At 52.7% G+C, this 16,787-nt stretch overlaps 1 protein-coding gene across 1 annotated transcript in view; it reads right to left on the bottom strand.

Annotated features, from left to right (window-relative positions):
• Positions 1–16,787, bottom strand: part of GREB1 (growth regulating estrogen receptor binding 1) — a 107,154-nt gene that overhangs the window by 21,869 nt on the left and 68,498 nt on the right. The window contains exons 14-23 of the mRNA XM_061154825.1: positions 16,277–16,474; positions 15,457–15,637; positions 13,308–13,503; positions 11,182–11,318; positions 9,293–9,632; positions 7,992–8,107; positions 6,502–6,701; positions 4,213–4,302; positions 4,076–4,120; positions 1,413–2,020 (exon numbers count right to left, since the gene is read on the bottom strand). Coding sequence (XP_061010808.1) covers positions 1,413–2,020; positions 4,076–4,120; positions 4,213–4,302; positions 6,502–6,701; positions 7,992–8,107; positions 9,293–9,632; positions 11,182–11,318; positions 13,308–13,503; positions 15,457–15,637; positions 16,277–16,474 — 2,111 coding nt within the window. The remainder of the gene's footprint in view (positions 1–1,412; positions 2,021–4,075; positions 4,121–4,212; positions 4,303–6,501; positions 6,702–7,991; positions 8,108–9,292; positions 9,633–11,181; positions 11,319–13,307; positions 13,504–15,456; positions 15,638–16,276; positions 16,475–16,787) is intronic.

Genomic DNA, 16,787 nt, shown 5'->3' with positions numbered 1-16,787 from the left:
TTATGGACTGTAGCCTGCCAGGCTCCTTCGTCCATGGGATTTTTCAGGCAAGAATACTGGAGTAGGTTGCCATTTTCTTCTCCAGGGCAACTTCCCAACCCAGGGATCGAACTCAGGTCTCCCATATGGCAGGCAGACTCTTTACTGCCTGAGCCACCAGGGAAACCCAATAATAAAGTAGAACAGTCACAGATTCCAGCCCCCTCCCCTGACAGCTCTCCTGTCAGGGATTTCTGAAGATATCTTCACACATGCAGACACATGCACACAGTGGTTTTTCTGTGTAATTGATATGACCCTATGTATATATTGTTCTGCAACTCAATCATTAAAATGGAGATATCTTAGAGAACTTTCAGTGTCAGTATATAAAGATCTAGCTCAAATTTTCTGTAGCTGAACTGCATGATACCCCGTGCCCAAGTATATTCAATCAAGCTTGACCAACAGAACTCACGGTGTTTCCAGTTTGTTTTTTAACTACTGAAAATTACATAACACGAAAACGAGCACTTCTATCCATATTTTTGTGGGTCTGTGTTTCTTGGGGTAGGTACCTGACGAAGAAACGGACATGCGAGTGAAAAGGAAACGTGTCTTGAACGGGGACGGTGATGATGACGGGGACAACCACAGTCCTTTCTAGGGGTCGGGTGCCCTACCATCACTCTCTTGTCTAAAGCTCCTGTTCTTGTGACACAGCTATTAGCTTCCTTACTCTCAGATGAGGACCCTGAGGCAAAGAGAGAGCTAGAACTGGCCCAGGGAGGCAGGTGATGTTTTAGTTCGAACCCAGCCCCAGGCAGTTCCCTGCAGGGCCCACCCTTCACCCCGGCTCTGTGTGGCTGAGCCCCCCTCCCAAGACCCCATATGAACCTCATGCATCCCCATCACCATCACAGGCTCACAACCCCTGACATTCACACCTAGGTTCCTGCCATGATGACAGGTGAAACTGTCTTTCATTGTCAGAAAAATACAATGAGCTGTGGATGGAGACAGGCCTTTTGTCTCCCTGTTCTGTTTCACCAAAATCTTGCAGGACAGAAACAGGTATCAGCTTCCATTGTCAGAGTGAGGGGGAACCGCCCTGACTGGCCGTGAGGACCAAATGGAAGAACGTGGGAAAGGCAGAACCATAATCTGAATGAGCAAGAAGGACCCACAGAGAACCCCTCTGGCCCCACATCACTCAAAAGAGGAAACTGGGGTCAGAGGACGCAGGACACCCCGCCGTGGGCAGCAGGTGGGTCCCTCTACCTGTCCCCTTAGAGCTACGAGAGATGCCGCCTGGGGGACAGCAGACGCGAATAAGGGATGCTCTGGGATGCTCTCAGCCCCAAACCAGCCTCTGGGTGTGCACACAAGCCCCCCGATCCCCGCGGAGCCCGAGCGCACGGGGCAGCACCCACCTGGGGTGGCCCGCTGAGCAGGAGCCGGCGCGGGTGGAAGCCGTCCACGCGGCCCTCGGCACGGTTGCCGTAGTCCATGTGGCCGGGCCGGGGCACCGTCCACTGGCGGTAGTAGAGCGACTGCTCCGTGGACGTCATGGTCTTGCTGAGCAGGGGCCGGAAGGAGCTGGCCCACATGACCGAGTGCGACGGCAGGAGCGAGGCGGCCTTGGGCAGGCCACTGCCGTCCGTGGACGTGACCATGTCGTACACCAGCTTGGGCAGGAAGACCACGGGCGGCTGCCGGCAGGACTTGGTCATGGAGCACTGGGAGGCCTGCAGGACGAGCGGGCCGGCGGCGGGCAGCACCGGTGAGGAGGCTGAGCCCGAGGAGGATGCCGATGGGGCTGACACCTGGACGCCCCGCTGGCCGCTCTTGAGGCTGGGATCCGGCTGTGGGGTCAGCCCCGGGCTGTGCCTGCTGATGACCGACGCTGGCCCCCCTGCTGCCCGGAGCCTCTGTTTCTCCCCAGGGGCCCTGGCCTCCTCCGAGGGGCCGCAAGGCAGTGGGGACCGGGCCCGCTCCCCCTGCGAGGGTCCGGCCGAGGACTCCCCGCATGGTGCTGAGCCTGCAGAGAGACGCCCGTCAGTCAGGGCCCGGGATCCCCGCCCCCACTCCAGCTCCTGCTTATGTAGCACTGACTCCTTTTACCTGCAATGATGGGAATTTCCGCCAAGGCAATTCCCCTTCTGGTTAAATATGGACTTTTTGTCCTTCTGACAAAGCCCAGAGGTGCTGCGGAGAGAGAGCCAGCGCCGCTCCCCTGGCCCCACACACTCCTCCAAGCCTCTGCACCCGCAGCCCCATCTGTCCCAGACCCTCACCATCAGCGCTCAGCCCACCTCCTGCTCCAGTGCAGGTGGGTCCTGGAGCTCAGATCTCCCCTCTGCACAGCAGAGCGGTGCTTCCAGTTCAGACCGGTAGCAAAACTCATAGGAATGACAAAGCTCGACTCTTTAGCTTCCAGAAGAATTCAAGGTAGAAAATGCCACACATACAACAGCTACCCAAAGGCAGCATTTCTTTTGCTCTCCCCCACCGGTGGACTATGTTGCAAGCCAAGGTGAGTGTGGGTTCCTGGCACCCAGGAGCGGCACCCTGGTCCATCTTTTATATCACCCTGTGCGTGCTATGTCGTTTCAGTTATATTTGACTCTTTACGATCCTGTGGACTGTAGCCCACCAGGCTCCTCTGTCCATGGGATTCTCCAGGCAAGAATACTGGAGTGGGTGACCATGCCTTCCTCCAGGGTATCTTCCTGACCGAGGGAATGAACCCTTGCATTGGCAGGTAGGTTTTTTACCACGAGTGCCACTATCACCTTGGACCTCCTGAAAGTGGGGGCTTCCCCATCTCTGAAACGTGGAGGTTGTACCCAAGGCCACAGGAAGCATCTCATCGGAGACTCCCTAAGGTCTCAGGGCCCTCTGAGGAATTCTGAGAAAGTCCCCTCACAGGACGGGGAGGCTGGCCGGCAGCCTGGACTTTCTACTCTGCCTGACAACACTGCACAGACCAGCAGGCCCCAGAACCTTCTAGAAAGCTGTCAGCCCAGGATCAGGGAAGAGCAAAGCGCCACACCTCTCTATTCTAATGGCCTGGAGCACCCACTCCTCAGGTCCCCCTGGTGCCCTGGGTCCCTCTGTTGTTTGGGGCAGAAGGATAAGAAGCTATAGCATTTGGCTTTTCTGACTGACTCAAACCTATAAATCAGAACTTCCTCCATCACAGAGTCCAGGCTCCTGTGAGAAGGCCTCTTTTGACTCCTGTGCACATCTGTGAGGGAGACCCTCACCGCCTGACCCACTGTTATCCATGGGCTGGTAAGGAGGTGGAAGAGAAGAAATGAAAGAACACCCCAGGCCGAACCCCATGATGTGCTCTGACCTTTGCAGCCACGCCATGACCCTAAGCTGTCTGTCACCCCAGGACCACTCACTGCACCCAAGCACCACACACACACCTTCACACCCCAGGGCCTTCAAGGCCCAAAGGCCAGCTGCTCTCTGAAACCTGCAGGGACCACCCCTGACTCCTAAATCTGCCCCACTTGGGACAAACTTCTTCCTATACATAAGCATAACATCTCATGGTGTGAATGTGTGTGCAGAAAATACACAGCAGTCCCTATTGCAACACAGCCTGGTCCAGAGGAAACATGAATTCCTTGCGAGCAGGCGTGTATCTAATGGGTCCCTCAGTGCCCCGAGCCAGGTAGAGAGCGGGTTCTCCATAAACGCTTGTGGTGGGAGGACATGTGATCTGTCTCACGCGTGCTGCCCCGGAATGCTCCCTTGAGGCCAAGGCAGCCCCCAGGACCCACATTCCCCACTCTTCTGCCCAAGTGCAGCTGGTCCAGGGGTTAGTGGACACTTGATAAATTTTGCTGCTTCTCCCCCAGTGAAGCCTTCTGTGTCCACTTCTCTTGGCCCTCAGACTTGACAGCAACACTCACCCAGCTCCTTGCCTCGATTCCCCAAACCAACAGCTGCCTGCAGAGCACCGAGGGGTGGCCCTCTGACACCACCTAGCACAGGCCTCCTCCCAGGACAGAAGCCACCACAGCCCAAACCCCTCATAAGCCCAGAATCACCCCCAACCCCAGTCCAGAAAGGCACGTACTCTCTAGAAAGGCCAGTTCTTCACAGACCCCTTCTCTTTCCAGTTCTAGTTGAAAATAAAGAATTTCTTTTCAGTCTCTGAAGTCTCAGAAAACCAAAACGGTCCAACCATGGGATCTTTATCCCCTGGAGACTTACTGGACGCCTTAGAGGAGAGGGATGAAGACGCGGAGTCATGGGAGCGGGATCGTTCTCTCTTCACAGGGCTCCGCTTCTCTGACGTGGAGCCTGTTTCAAAACACACACACTGAAGAGGCCTAGTAATCGTGGTACCATCTGTTTCCCTAGCACTTCAGTTTATAAAGTGCATTCACATATAGCATCTCTCATCCAACCATCCCTCCATCCCTCCATCCACCCATCTATCCATCCATCCCTTCATCTACCCATCCATCCATCCCTTTATCCACCCATCTGTCCATCCATCCATCCTTTCATCCATCCATCCATCCACCCATCCGTCCATCCATCTGTCCATCCATCCATTCCTCCATCCACCTATCCATCCATCCCCCCATCTGTCCACCCATCCATTCATCTATCCATCCACCCATCCATCCATCCATTCCTCCATCCACCCATCCATCCATCCATTCTTCCATCCATCCCTCCATCCAGCCATCTGTCCATCCAACCTTCCATCCATCCATCCATCCTTCTATCCATCCATCCATTCCTCCATCCATCCATCCATCCATCCATTCTTCTGCCCATACATTCCTCCATCCGTTCCTCCATCCATCCACCCACCCATCCATCCATCCATTCACCCACCCACCTGCCTATCCATCCATCACTCCATCCATCCATCCACCCATCCATCCATCCATTCTTCCATCCATCCCTCCATCCAACCTTCCTTCCATCATCCATGAATCCATCCATTCCTCCACCACCCATCCATCCATTCCTCCATCCACCCACCCACCCATTTCTCGATCCATACCTCCATCCACCCATCTATCCATTCCTCCATCCACCCATCCTTCCATCCATCCATCCATCCATCCATCCATTCTTCTGCCCATACATTCCTCCATCCACCCATCCATCCATTCACCCACCCACCTGCCTATCCATCCATCACTCCATCCATCCATCCACCTATCCATCTATCCCTCCATCAGCCCACCCACCCATCCATCCACATCCCCAGGCCCCCTCCTCTGAGGGAGCGCTAAGGAGACAAAGGTGTACGATGCAGGACAGGTCAGTGAGGCACTGGTAGGTCAGTGGGGCTCCTGCCCAGGGGTCTTGGCTACAGGATGGAGTAAGGAGGGCAGGTAGGGCAGACCTGGGACCCAGGAGCCAGGCACCCACCCAGCAGGAGGAAGCAGGAGAGGGGAGACATCCTGAGAGAGGGGACCCTGACCCCAGTCCTGAACGGCCAGCTGGGCGGGGTTTCCAGGTGAAGCATGGGGCAGAGGGAACTCGAGTGGCTGGGAGAGCAACTGTGTGGCCCAGAGGTGACAGAGCAGGGCACAACCATGAGATGAGTGTGGCCAAAGCTCAAGGGGCGCAAAGGGGGAAGGTAGGTCGGGGGATGCCAAGAGTGTGGATTCCCTCCATGGGCAATTTCATGTCAGGGGCCCGCCCACACCTGTGAAAAGCATCTACGGCACCAGAAGGGTCTTTCCTCCCCATTTTACAGATGGGCCATCTGAGGCTAGAAGAGGTGACGTGACCTGTCCAAACGCACACAGCCAGAGATGGGGGCTGGGCGGGGAAGAGGCGTTCTGGTCTGCTGGCTCTCCAGTCTCACTCTCCCCTACACCAGACCCCACAAACGCCCTGCACTTTCACGGCAGCAGCTTTTCATTTTCTTCTCCCTGTCCTGCTGACAGCAGCCAGATGCCTTGCACTGCCCTGATTTATGTGTCCTATTAAAAAACATTGTGTCAAACTCTCATGTCTGCAGATGAAATTGGCCTGTTTCCATAAATCCCAATAATGGACACCTCCAGTGAATTCACATAGAAGGCATAAGCGAGTGAATCTTAAACCAGCCAGTAATTCCACCAGCAATTCAAACAAGGCATGAGCTTAAGCCCTAGGAAATCTCCATTTTTCTTCCTACTTTTAAAGAATTTTAGAGCTTCAAAGAACTTGCTGGGATTCCCATTTTCTCACACCACCAAAAATGAGGGGTGGTGGTGGGTGGTTTAGTGTGGCTAAGTCATGTCTGACTTTTGCAACTCCATAGACTGTAGCCCACCAGGCTTCTCTGCCATGGGATTTTCCAGGCAAGAATACTGGAACAAGTTGCCATTTCCTTCTCCAAAAACAGGGGGAGGGGAAGCAAAATATGAAATCACTGAAGGATTTCCCCTAAAGATGTATCTAGATGGTTCTCATTGGGAGCTGCTGACCAGCAGACAGGCCAAGGACCACCCTGAGTGGGGACAGGGGCAGGAGCGGCTTCCCCACCTTCCGTCACCAGCTCTTCATCCTCGTTGTCTGTGCTGCTCAGCTTCTCCCCATCGCTCTCCAAGGCCTCAGTCCGGGCGCCCTTCTCCAGGGGAGCCTCACTGCTCACGAAGTACGCGGCCAGGCCCAGCTCCTGCTCCAGGGCCGTCCTCACCAAGCAGGAGGAGTTTATGAGCCGCAGGTCACAGTACCTCAGGGACCTGGGAGGAGGCGGAAGAAGGGATCTATCGAGAGCCTTCTACCAGGAGGCATGGCTGCATGCCAGGGACCAGCACCCTGCCTGCCTCAGTAGGCCCCCAGGACTCAGGCCAATGGAATATTGGCTCACAGCGCACCATGAGCCCTGAGCACCGAAGTCCATTTGACTATAAGTCTCTGGGGTCCCCTGCTGGGTATTTAGCCCTGTGCTGCCTGGAGTCAAAGGAACACTTTCTGGTCAGATGAGAACGAGGCTTGAGTTCCAGCCTTCCCTCTTCGTGGCGACAGGACCTTAGACAAAGTGGGCAACTACTCGGGAGGCTCAGATTTTTTTCATCTGAAGGATATGAATGAATATTAATAACCACTTAAGTGTACTGTTACGAGCGATATATGCAGTAAGTAGACACCTGATAATTCCAACAACATTTAAAATGTGTCCAGGACCATGTCTCATGCAAGGGAAAGGATGGCCATCAAGTCACTGCCATATTGGAAACCAGAGTTTGTCTGGGAAAACACTCCAATAAGTCATGAAATACGTGGAGGGGCGGACATATAGGATGGGCGGGGCAGGGCTCAGGGGAACAGCAGAGGGCTTAGAGAGAGGCAGATGGGGACTGCAAACAGGCTCTGTAACTCAGGAAAATGGCCTTCCATTTGCTCACCTAAAAAACAGGGCAGTAATACTAACGTTGCAAGGGGCAAATGCTAGATCAAAAGTCCAGCACAGTGCCTGATACAAAAAGGAATTCAGTAAAGCTCACTCAAGTTTAAGATAAAGGCATTGTCAGTCCGATGGAGCTGAGGACGGGAAGATTTGATCCATGACATAGCAACAACCAAGGTCGAACAGTTTGGAGCCGCTTTTAGCTGGCCCGTGAGTACACAATGCAAAGTGGCCCTTCTATAAGTATGGTATGGCCCAGTGGAAAGAAGCCAGGAAGCTCTGAGTCCACCATCCACCATACTGGCTTAATCTCTGAAAACCTCAGTTTCCTCATCAGCCCCAAGGCCTCCACCCATAGAGCCCAGCAGCAGTCCCCACACCCACCCCCCTGAGCCCAAGGGGTTCCTGTCTGAGAACTGGGAAAAGCTGCCCAGGCCCTGACACCTTTCACTGCCATTTGCTGGAAAACCGTCACCACAAAGATGAAAGCTGCTGATGCCTATGATGTGAGTGCACCACTGAGAGTCGGGCAGGGGAAGCCTGACCTGGTAAAGTCCCCAGGGTTGCCCAGGCGGCTGGCTCCTCACAGACTCCCAGGAGCACAGCCCCCCAATTCACTCACCTTGGTAAGGACTCCCCGTGTGGGTCCATCCCACTGAAGATCAGGATGCAAGGCAGGCCCTCCAACTCCAAGTACGTCTGAGGCCGCCACTCTGCATCCTCTATGTTCTGCCACACCTGCGGATAATTAAAGAGGGAGACGACTGTGGGACGCCACCCTTCGCGACTAGCCCAGCGCTAAGGGAACCCTGACATCCTCCTGCTGATTGAGAGCCCTTGCAACGCCTCGTCTGAGCCTTATCAAATTCATACTGCAAATAAGCACCCCGTCGGCTTCACCACTGGATTCCCAGCCATGTAGAACACTGCCTGGCACTCATCAGCCATTCAAGAAATATCTGCCAATTGACTGCCTTAATCTTTGCTAGAAAGTATACATCCCCAGGCCTTCCTTGGGGGCTCAGATGGTAAAGAATCTGCCTGCAATGCAGGAGATCTGGGTTTGATCTCTGGGTCAGGAAGATCCCCTGCAGTAAGGGAATGATGACCCATTCCAGTATTCTTGCCTGGAGAATTCCATGGACAGAGGAGCCTGGTGGGCTACAGTCTATGGGGTTGCAAACATTGCACACAACTGAGCGACTAACACTTCACTTCGTATCGTATATCCTCACTGTCTAACATTTTGTACCATGCTCTCCCCATTGCGGAGCTGTGCCCTCACAGTTCCTTCCCAATTGTTCAATATTCTTGCCCTAAGCCTTTCGTATCATCTGTCACCTGGAGGTCTAGTGGAGAGCGAGGTCTACGGGCCAGGATCTGTGCTCATTTGGGGGGGCTGAGATGTGTGGGGGTGTCCCTGCCCTCCCCTGAGAGGGAGAAGCCAGAAAACAGGCGGGGAAAACAGAACCTGTGCCAGGCTGGGGGCAGAGGGCAAGGAGGGGGAAGTGAGGCTTCCTGAAAGAAGGAAAGACTCTGAGTTGAATTCTGTGGACCAATAGGTATTAGCTAAACAAAAGAGGAGAGGAAATGAACCCCTGGAAAGAAAGAAAATTGTGCCAGGGCCCAGAACTTTAAAACAGCAAGACAGGGTTTTGGGGAGGGTGCAGTTTTTATAAATAATGTGGTAAAGCTGGACTGAAAGATGCAGGTAGGGATGTGGTTAAGAGAGGAGCCTGGAGGGGTGGCCGGGTGTGCAGAGGCCACACTGGAAGAGACATAAAGTTCATCACCAGTCCACCCCTTCCCCTCTGCTCCCTGCCCCCTGGTCGTCCTGCCCGCCCTCCCAGGTGTCTAACCCGCCCCCTGGTCATCATCTCCACCCACCCGTCCTCCTAGGAGTCTGTCCCTGCCTGTCCCCACCTTGAGCTGCTTGAGGAAGTGCTTTCCTATGGTGATGCCGGAGGCGGGGTTCCCCAGGATGATCTCAAAGTGCTCCTCCAGGGCCAGACGTGCCCGCACGTGGGCTAACCGCTCATAGGCCACGGCCGCCAGTGGGGAGCAGGGCACCCGCAGCAGGACCATGAGCCCGTGGCCGCAGGGGCACTGCTTCGGGGAGTTGATGAGGTTCTGCGTGATCTCCAGCGTCTCCACGGACGTGTAGTTCTTCATCTGCGAGAGGCCGCTGACGGCCATCATGGCGGCCGCATAGTGCTGCACGAGAACAAAGGTCCTGATCACCGCGCTGTGCAGGCGGGGGAACCTGCAAGGAACAGAGAGACCACGCCGTGACCCGGGGCTGTGACTCCAGGAAAGCAAGGCCTTCCAGGGCCAACCGGTAACCAGACATCTGCCGTCCAGGGCAGAGGGCATGCTTGCTGCAGGAGGAGCTGGGGAATTGAACAGAGAAGCAGAGGCAGGACAAAGGTCAGGTCGCACAGCCTCAATGTAACATCCTGGAGGAGAACTTCCCTTGGCAAGGCCACGGGAGCTCAGCTGGCAATCCACCTGGCCTGATGAAACCCATCAGCATCAGAGCTGAATGGGAGGTTCCCAAAGGGAGTGCTGGGGAACACTAATCTCACAAGACACTGGACATGCCTTGCATGCTAGCCCTCTCCCGGAGACTCACAGCACATGTGGCCAATGGAAGGCACTGAGAACTCTCATGGGGAAAAAGAACCTTTTGGTAAATGTAAGGTTTATCAAACACATATGACCATGGAACTCCTTTTGGCATCATAGCTATCAGTGTGCAGCAGCCTAGTTTGGAACACAGTTTAGGAAGTACAGATAACTCATTCCCTTTATCAACCAGTGAGAAAAACAAGCTGCCACGAGGAGAGACAACAGAGCTCAGTTCAACACCCACAGTGAGCAGCAGAGCCATTCATTTTGTTTTATATTGCATGCACGTGTGAAGTCACTTCATTTGCATCTGACTCTTTGGGACCCCATGGACTGTAGCCCACCAGGCTCCTCTGTCCAGGCAAGAATACTGGAGCGGGTTGCCATGTCCTCCTCCAAGGGATCTTCCCGACTCAGGGATTGAACCTGCGTCTCCTGCATTGGCAGGCGGGTTCTTTACTGCTGAGCCACATGGGAAGCCCCAAGTGTTTTTTTATTAGACAGTCTGTAAATCTGGGCCTGCCTTTTCCACATATACACTGTGTGGATGTCAGTCCTTAACCTCCCTAAGCCTCCATTTCTTCATCTGTAAAGTGATAATGTTGACACCCACCTCTGGGGTCTGCCGTGACAGGGTTGAAAAGGTAACACCGATTCCGGGTTCAGACCCAGTTCTGTCACTTTCTAGATGTATGGCCTGAGAAAGTCATGGGGTCTCCCTGAGTCTCAGTTTATTTGCAAATGTGAATAATAATAACAGCTGTCTTGGAGAGGTCGGGAGGACAAAATAAGATAATGAAAGTAAGGCTCTTGGAACAAAATAAGCACATGGTAGATAAACAAAGGAAATAAAGACAAAGCCAACTGATCACCACTCTCTCCCTTTACACCTTTTGGCATCTTACTTCCTCCCATTTTCTTGCCCTCCCTTGAGTCTCAGACACACAGACCCACATTCCAGCATATTCCATTCTCACTCTCAAATTTTCTGGAGCACCAACATGATGTCACCAGCCCAATATGCAAAACGAGGAATAAACTAAGGTCGCTTCAATGGAGTGACTTGAGTCACCCAGGAAGGGAGGCCAGTGACCTGCTCCCCAGACATGCCCTGGCTGCACATTCATTCCTCACCTGGCACTTGACTACTGAGCAGTTTTAGGAACTTCAAGAGAGATGTGTACCTTTTTCCCAGTGCGGTGACCATGGCCTCAAAGGAGCTGTCGTATCTCAGCAATGGGAGGCTGTGTCCTGAGAGTGTGGACTCGATGAACTCAGACAGCCCGAAGTACTTCTTGTTCTCGGGATACAAGTCCACGCCCTAAAACAGAGATGCACCTTGGTCAAGCCAACGACACATTTGTGGGAACCGTGGGTCACGTGGTTGGGGGCACAGGTGACCTGAACAGCATCTTGATCTAAACTGAGCTGACTCTGCAGTGCCCTGAGTGACCTTTTATAAACGTCTTTCCTCTGCAAACCCAGAGCACAGAGCACTCCATGCATAAAGGCCAGTGCCTCCCCATCACTCAAGATTTTTCCATTTAACTGACGCCAGTGCCTTGGCCAAGAAGAAAATCAACCTTGTTTTCTTTTCTTTTTTTTTAAGACACACAACTTTCTTTGTTAAAACTGCTTTTACAACAATTTTAACTGGCTTTAGGAATAGGCAAATAAATTATTTTTGCATTCAGCTGCTATTACATCAGCAGAAAGAAATGCATCTATCTAACCAATTTTACTCACACTGATATAAAATTCCTCACAGACTAACATCAGAGCTTATCAAACTTCAGAGAAGAGGGAAGTTGGGGAAGGATGCTAAAACCACAAAAATGAAAGTGAAAGTCTCTCAGTCACATCCAGCTCTTTGCGACCCCATGGACTATACAGTCCACGAAATTCTCCAGGCCAGAATACTGGAGTGGGCTGCCTTTCCCTTCTCCAGGGGATCTTCCCAACCCAGGGATCGAACCCAGGTCTCCAGCACTGCAGGAGAATTCTTTACCAGCTGAGCCACAAGGTAAGCCCAAGAATACTGGAGTGGGTAGCCAGCCTATCCCTTCTCCAGAGGATCTTCCCAACACAGGAATCAAACTGGGGTCTCCTGCATTATAGGTGGATTCTTTACCATGAACTATACCCTCAGGTAGCACAAGGGTTAAGCGTGAGGACCACGGAGTCAGCCGGACTGGGTCATATCCCAGTCTGGCTCCAGAGCTTTCTAGATGCGTGGCTTTAGGTAAGTGGCTTAACCCATCCCTTCTGCTTCATCTTCCCTATTTGTAAATCAGAAATCAATGTAGCATCTGCGTCTTATCCAAGTTCATGAGATAAAGCACTTTGAACATTGCCTGCCAGGCTCATGGTAAGCACTACATGAAAACACCTGCCGTCACCATGAATGTATATATATGTACAAATTTGGCTGTCAGGTGTTAATTGCAGCATGCAGGATCTTTCTTTGGGGCGCACAGACTCCCCAGTGGTGGCGCTCAGACTTGGTAGTTGCAGCGCGTGGGCTTAGTTGCCCTAGGGCATGTAGGATCTTAGTTCCCCAACCAGGGATCAAACTCTCGTCCCCTGCATTGCAAGGCAGATTCTTAACCACTGGACCACCAGGGAAGTTCCCAACTGCTGTCTCCACCGCTGATTCTGAGTCAGTTGGCTGCAAACCAAGCATCAGCGCCTTTAGAGGTTGCTCGGATGACTCCGAGATGCTTCGAAAAAGTCCAGAACTTGATGTCTACCGCTTGCTTGTATAATGAGGCAGAATCCAAACATCCAGAGTTTTCACATTAGAAGAATGACTGCTATCTTTTATTTTGATGAAAAAATGGCAGATGATAAGCTGAAATAAAACTCACCAGGGTTTGTGGATGTGTGTTCAGTTTGAGAAAGAAGATTTCGAAACTCACTGCTGAAGGAGGCAAGGATAGGAAAAATAGGAACACTTCTAGACAAACTTAGAGTCACCCCGTACGGAGCCCAAGTCCTCACATCCCTAGAAGCCTCGATGTCCAACACCAGGAGAGTGAGAACTTCAGCCACTCAGAGAGCTTCAGTCACCATAGAAACAACAAACCAAGTGCGCTACCCTACGAGCTCTTAGACGGGAAGCCAGGAAATGCACTGCAGGAGGTTTCTAAAGACCAAGAAGGGTTTAACTCTAACCCTGGGTAGAATCAACGAACCAAGGAGTTGGAACCTACTGACCCCCAACTGGGCACATCAGTCCAATCTTTACTGAACAGAACCTCTCCCAGCCCAAGGTCACTGGTGCAGCGGGCCCAGCCGCCCGGGCACTCACGTCACTGTAGGAGGCCGGCCAGTGGATCTCGTTGTAGGGGCTGACGAGGGTGTGCTGCGTTTGCAGCGCATAGGGGAAGGAGGTCACGTGGAGCGTCACGATGTTGGGGGCCTCCTTCACCTCCTTGCAGTTGAGCAATCTGTCCACCAGCCCCACAGACGGGTCACTTTGGGAGTACAGGTTATGAACAGCGCTACTGAGGGAGGAAAAGGGGGAGAAGAAATGGTAAGTGGAACGACCAGCGTTGTCCTGTCACCTGACCAAGATCGAACATTTGGATCAATTGATAATGAGCCCCCCAGTGCTGCCAACAACCGAAGGTTAGAACTCTGCCCTTGACTAGGAAAATGAAATTTTAAAGAAAGATCCCAGTGGGATTTCCAGGCAGTACAGTAGTTACAACTCCTCGCTTTCAAGTCCAAGGGCGTGGGTTTGATCCCTGGTTAGGGAACTAAGGTCTTGCAAGCTATAGGGTGTGGCCAAAAAATAAAAGAAAAAAAATCTGAGTGCACTTCAGGTGCCTGTCAGGGACTCCCCAATCATGACCTATTAAAAGCCTGGCTGGGGGGACAGTGTTTACAGAGGCTCACTTGCACAATACCCGGTCCACCTGCTTCTCTAGCACAGGGACGCTCACCCAGTTGTCAACGAGTCGCCTTTTCTCTCTTGGTCCAACCTGACTGTACACTCATCTCCTTAAGTTCTTTTCTCTAAAGTCCTGTGACCTTGAATTGATCCAAAGAGGACCTAAAATGGTAGATTCTCTACCAAATGTTACAGCATAGGACCAGCAATAGGAAGCACTTTGGACAGAGACAGAGGAGACAGTCACCTCTTAGCCTTCCTCTGTGGGACAGGGGCCCCGAGTGTTGTCTTCTGTAAATTGAGGGGAATGGGAAAAAAAAATCAGTGCCTCACCTCTTGGGTGGCAAGTTGCCACTTGGAAAAACCTAGCCACCAAAGGAAAATGGACAATATAGCTTTTTATATAACTCAGAATGTTCAAATTCGCCCGGTGCTAGATTGGACACCCTTTACCTGGGTGAACTTTAAGGCTCTGGCCAGCCCTGCGCTTCTGTACCCACTGTAAATTAGAGCCTTCCTCCGAGGTCCGACCCATCATCTTCCCTCCCTCCTCATCCAGGTCAGGGGCGGTGTCTAAACATACAACCCCAGTCTCATGGAAACGCCCAGGAACCCTGCCAAACTCCAAGCTTGAGACCATCTGAAATTCATCCAGATTTACGTTCATTTGAGCCGAGTAAGTGCAATCACCCTGGGAAGGGCAGTAGCTGTGACCCACATGATCCAGAGCTATGAGGCTCTGTCTGGAAGGGGTTGGGTAGAGCTCCTCCCATCCGGGTCCCTTTCTGGCACCAGTGCAGTACCCACTGTTCTGCCCCTGCCACCCTTCTCCCCCTAACCCAGCCTGCAATGTTGAGCAAGATGCCCACCTTCTCCACTTTCCATAATGATCCCTTTTAGAGGCCTTTTAGGGCTTCCCTCATAGCTCAGCTGGTAAAGAATCTGTCTGCAATGCAGGAGACCCAGGTTCAATCCCTGGGTCGGGAAGATCCCCTGGAGAAAGAAATGGCATCCCATTCCAGTATTCTTGCCTAGAGAATCCCATAGACAAGAGAAGCCTGGCAGGCTACAGTCAACGGGGTTGCAAACGTCAGACACAACTTAGCAACTAAACCACCACCAGAGGCCACCTGAGATGACCCCTCAGCTAATTTTTGGCCCTACAGTCTGAAACAGTCCCACAGCACCTGCCTACAAATGCCAAGCCCCCAAAATCAGTCATCTTTTTAACACTTAAACACCCACTGTCGCAAATATCCATATGTTGTTGTGCATGCACGCTCAGTCGCTAAGTCATGTCTGACTCTTTGCAACCCCATGGACTGTAGTCCACCAGGTTCCTCTGTCCATGGGATTTCCCAAGCAAAAATACTGGAGTGGATTGCCATTTCCTTCTCCAAGAGATGTTCCCGATCCAGGGATCAAACCCGCATTTCCTGCATCGCCAGGCGGATTCTTTACCACTGTGCCACCCATATGATCTACAGGGAAACCCATATGATCCACACAACTTCATTCAAATAAGGGAAATGCCAGCCCTCCCCTGTGCCACAGCCAGTCTAACCTCACGAGATCCCAGTGGGCGTGGTCGTGGATGAGGACGAAGAGTGTGTGCGGATTCTGAAAGGAGTTTTGCAGGAAGGACTTGAACTTCGTCTGCGCTTCGGCATCAAGCTTCAGAACATACTGCTCCACCCTCTGCCTGGTCACGTGCTCCTTTTCCAAGCCCAGCTCCAGCAAAACCCCTGCAACACAGTGAAAATACATCAGTAGCTCCAATCATGGCTGTGAGGTGTTTGAGTCATCAACAGACCCTTGAGCAGGATCTCCCATGTGGCAGGCTTCAAGCTGGGCCCAGAGGCTACAGGGATGGAGGAGTTATGCATGAGTCAGGAGGCCAGATACCAGAATATAGTTCACTGACTTGAGTGGAACAGTGGGAATATTCTAGTGACACCTTGCCTTTAACAGTTTATAAAATCATGGACAAGTGGCTTCCTCTGGGCAGCAGCTTCATGAGCTATGAACTGGGGGCATTAATACTGCCCCCTCTGCTTCAGAAGCAAAGATGATGTTAGAATCCAAATCTGAATGTAGGTACATCAGAGCTTCCGCACCCAGACAGACATCAGACACGCCCTGAAAGGCCATGCCGTGTGAAGTTGCTTCACTAATGTCTGACTCTTTGTGACCCCACAGACTGTAGTGTGCCAGGCTCCTCTGTCCATGGGATTCTCCAGGCAAGAATACTGGAGTGGGTTGCCATGCCCTTCTCCAGGGGATCTTCCCGACCCAGAGATAGAACCCATGTCTCCTGTGGCTCCTACATTGCAGGTGGCTTCTTTACTGCTGAGCCACCAAGGAAACCCCAAAAGGGCCCATACCTGAATGCCAGACATGGAAGAGGGTCTGCTGGTAAGTCACTTCTGAGGGCGGAATACAAATCAGAAAGTCCACCTTCTCAAAGGATCCCAAGTCCAGATTCTGGGTGCTGGAATCGGCGATTGAACACACGTGGGAGAGGAGCTTCTGGGCCACAGCCAGCTGGAAGGGCCGGATGCGGTGGGGCTCCAGATGGTAACCTGGAACCAGAGCCCCCGTCAGGATGAGGTGCACCGGGAACAGACTGCTACAGCCCTGGGCTCTGCAGGGGACTCAAGCAAGGGCCCCATCCGGCTCACACAGGGATGAGGGGACGGGAAAAGACCAGCATTCACTGAGTGCCTGCTCTGGGCTATGCACCATGCTGGTCATGTCACACCCTATTCCTGATTTAAAAATTAAAAGATGAACAGCACTCGGGGATCTCAGGGGCTGAGACCTACTCCACCTGGAGGGGACAAGGACAGGATCCCAGGGAAGCTGATGCTGAGACTGGACTTCTGAAGAGGCTGC

The sequence above is a fragment of the Dama dama genome, chromosome 11 (genome assembly GCF_033118175.1).
Source record: "Dama dama isolate Ldn47 chromosome 11, ASM3311817v1, whole genome shotgun sequence".
In the NCBI taxonomy this organism is placed as follows: Eukaryota; Metazoa; Chordata; class Mammalia; order Artiodactyla; family Cervidae; genus Dama; species Dama dama.
This window is presented reverse-complemented; position numbering and strand designations above follow the sequence as displayed.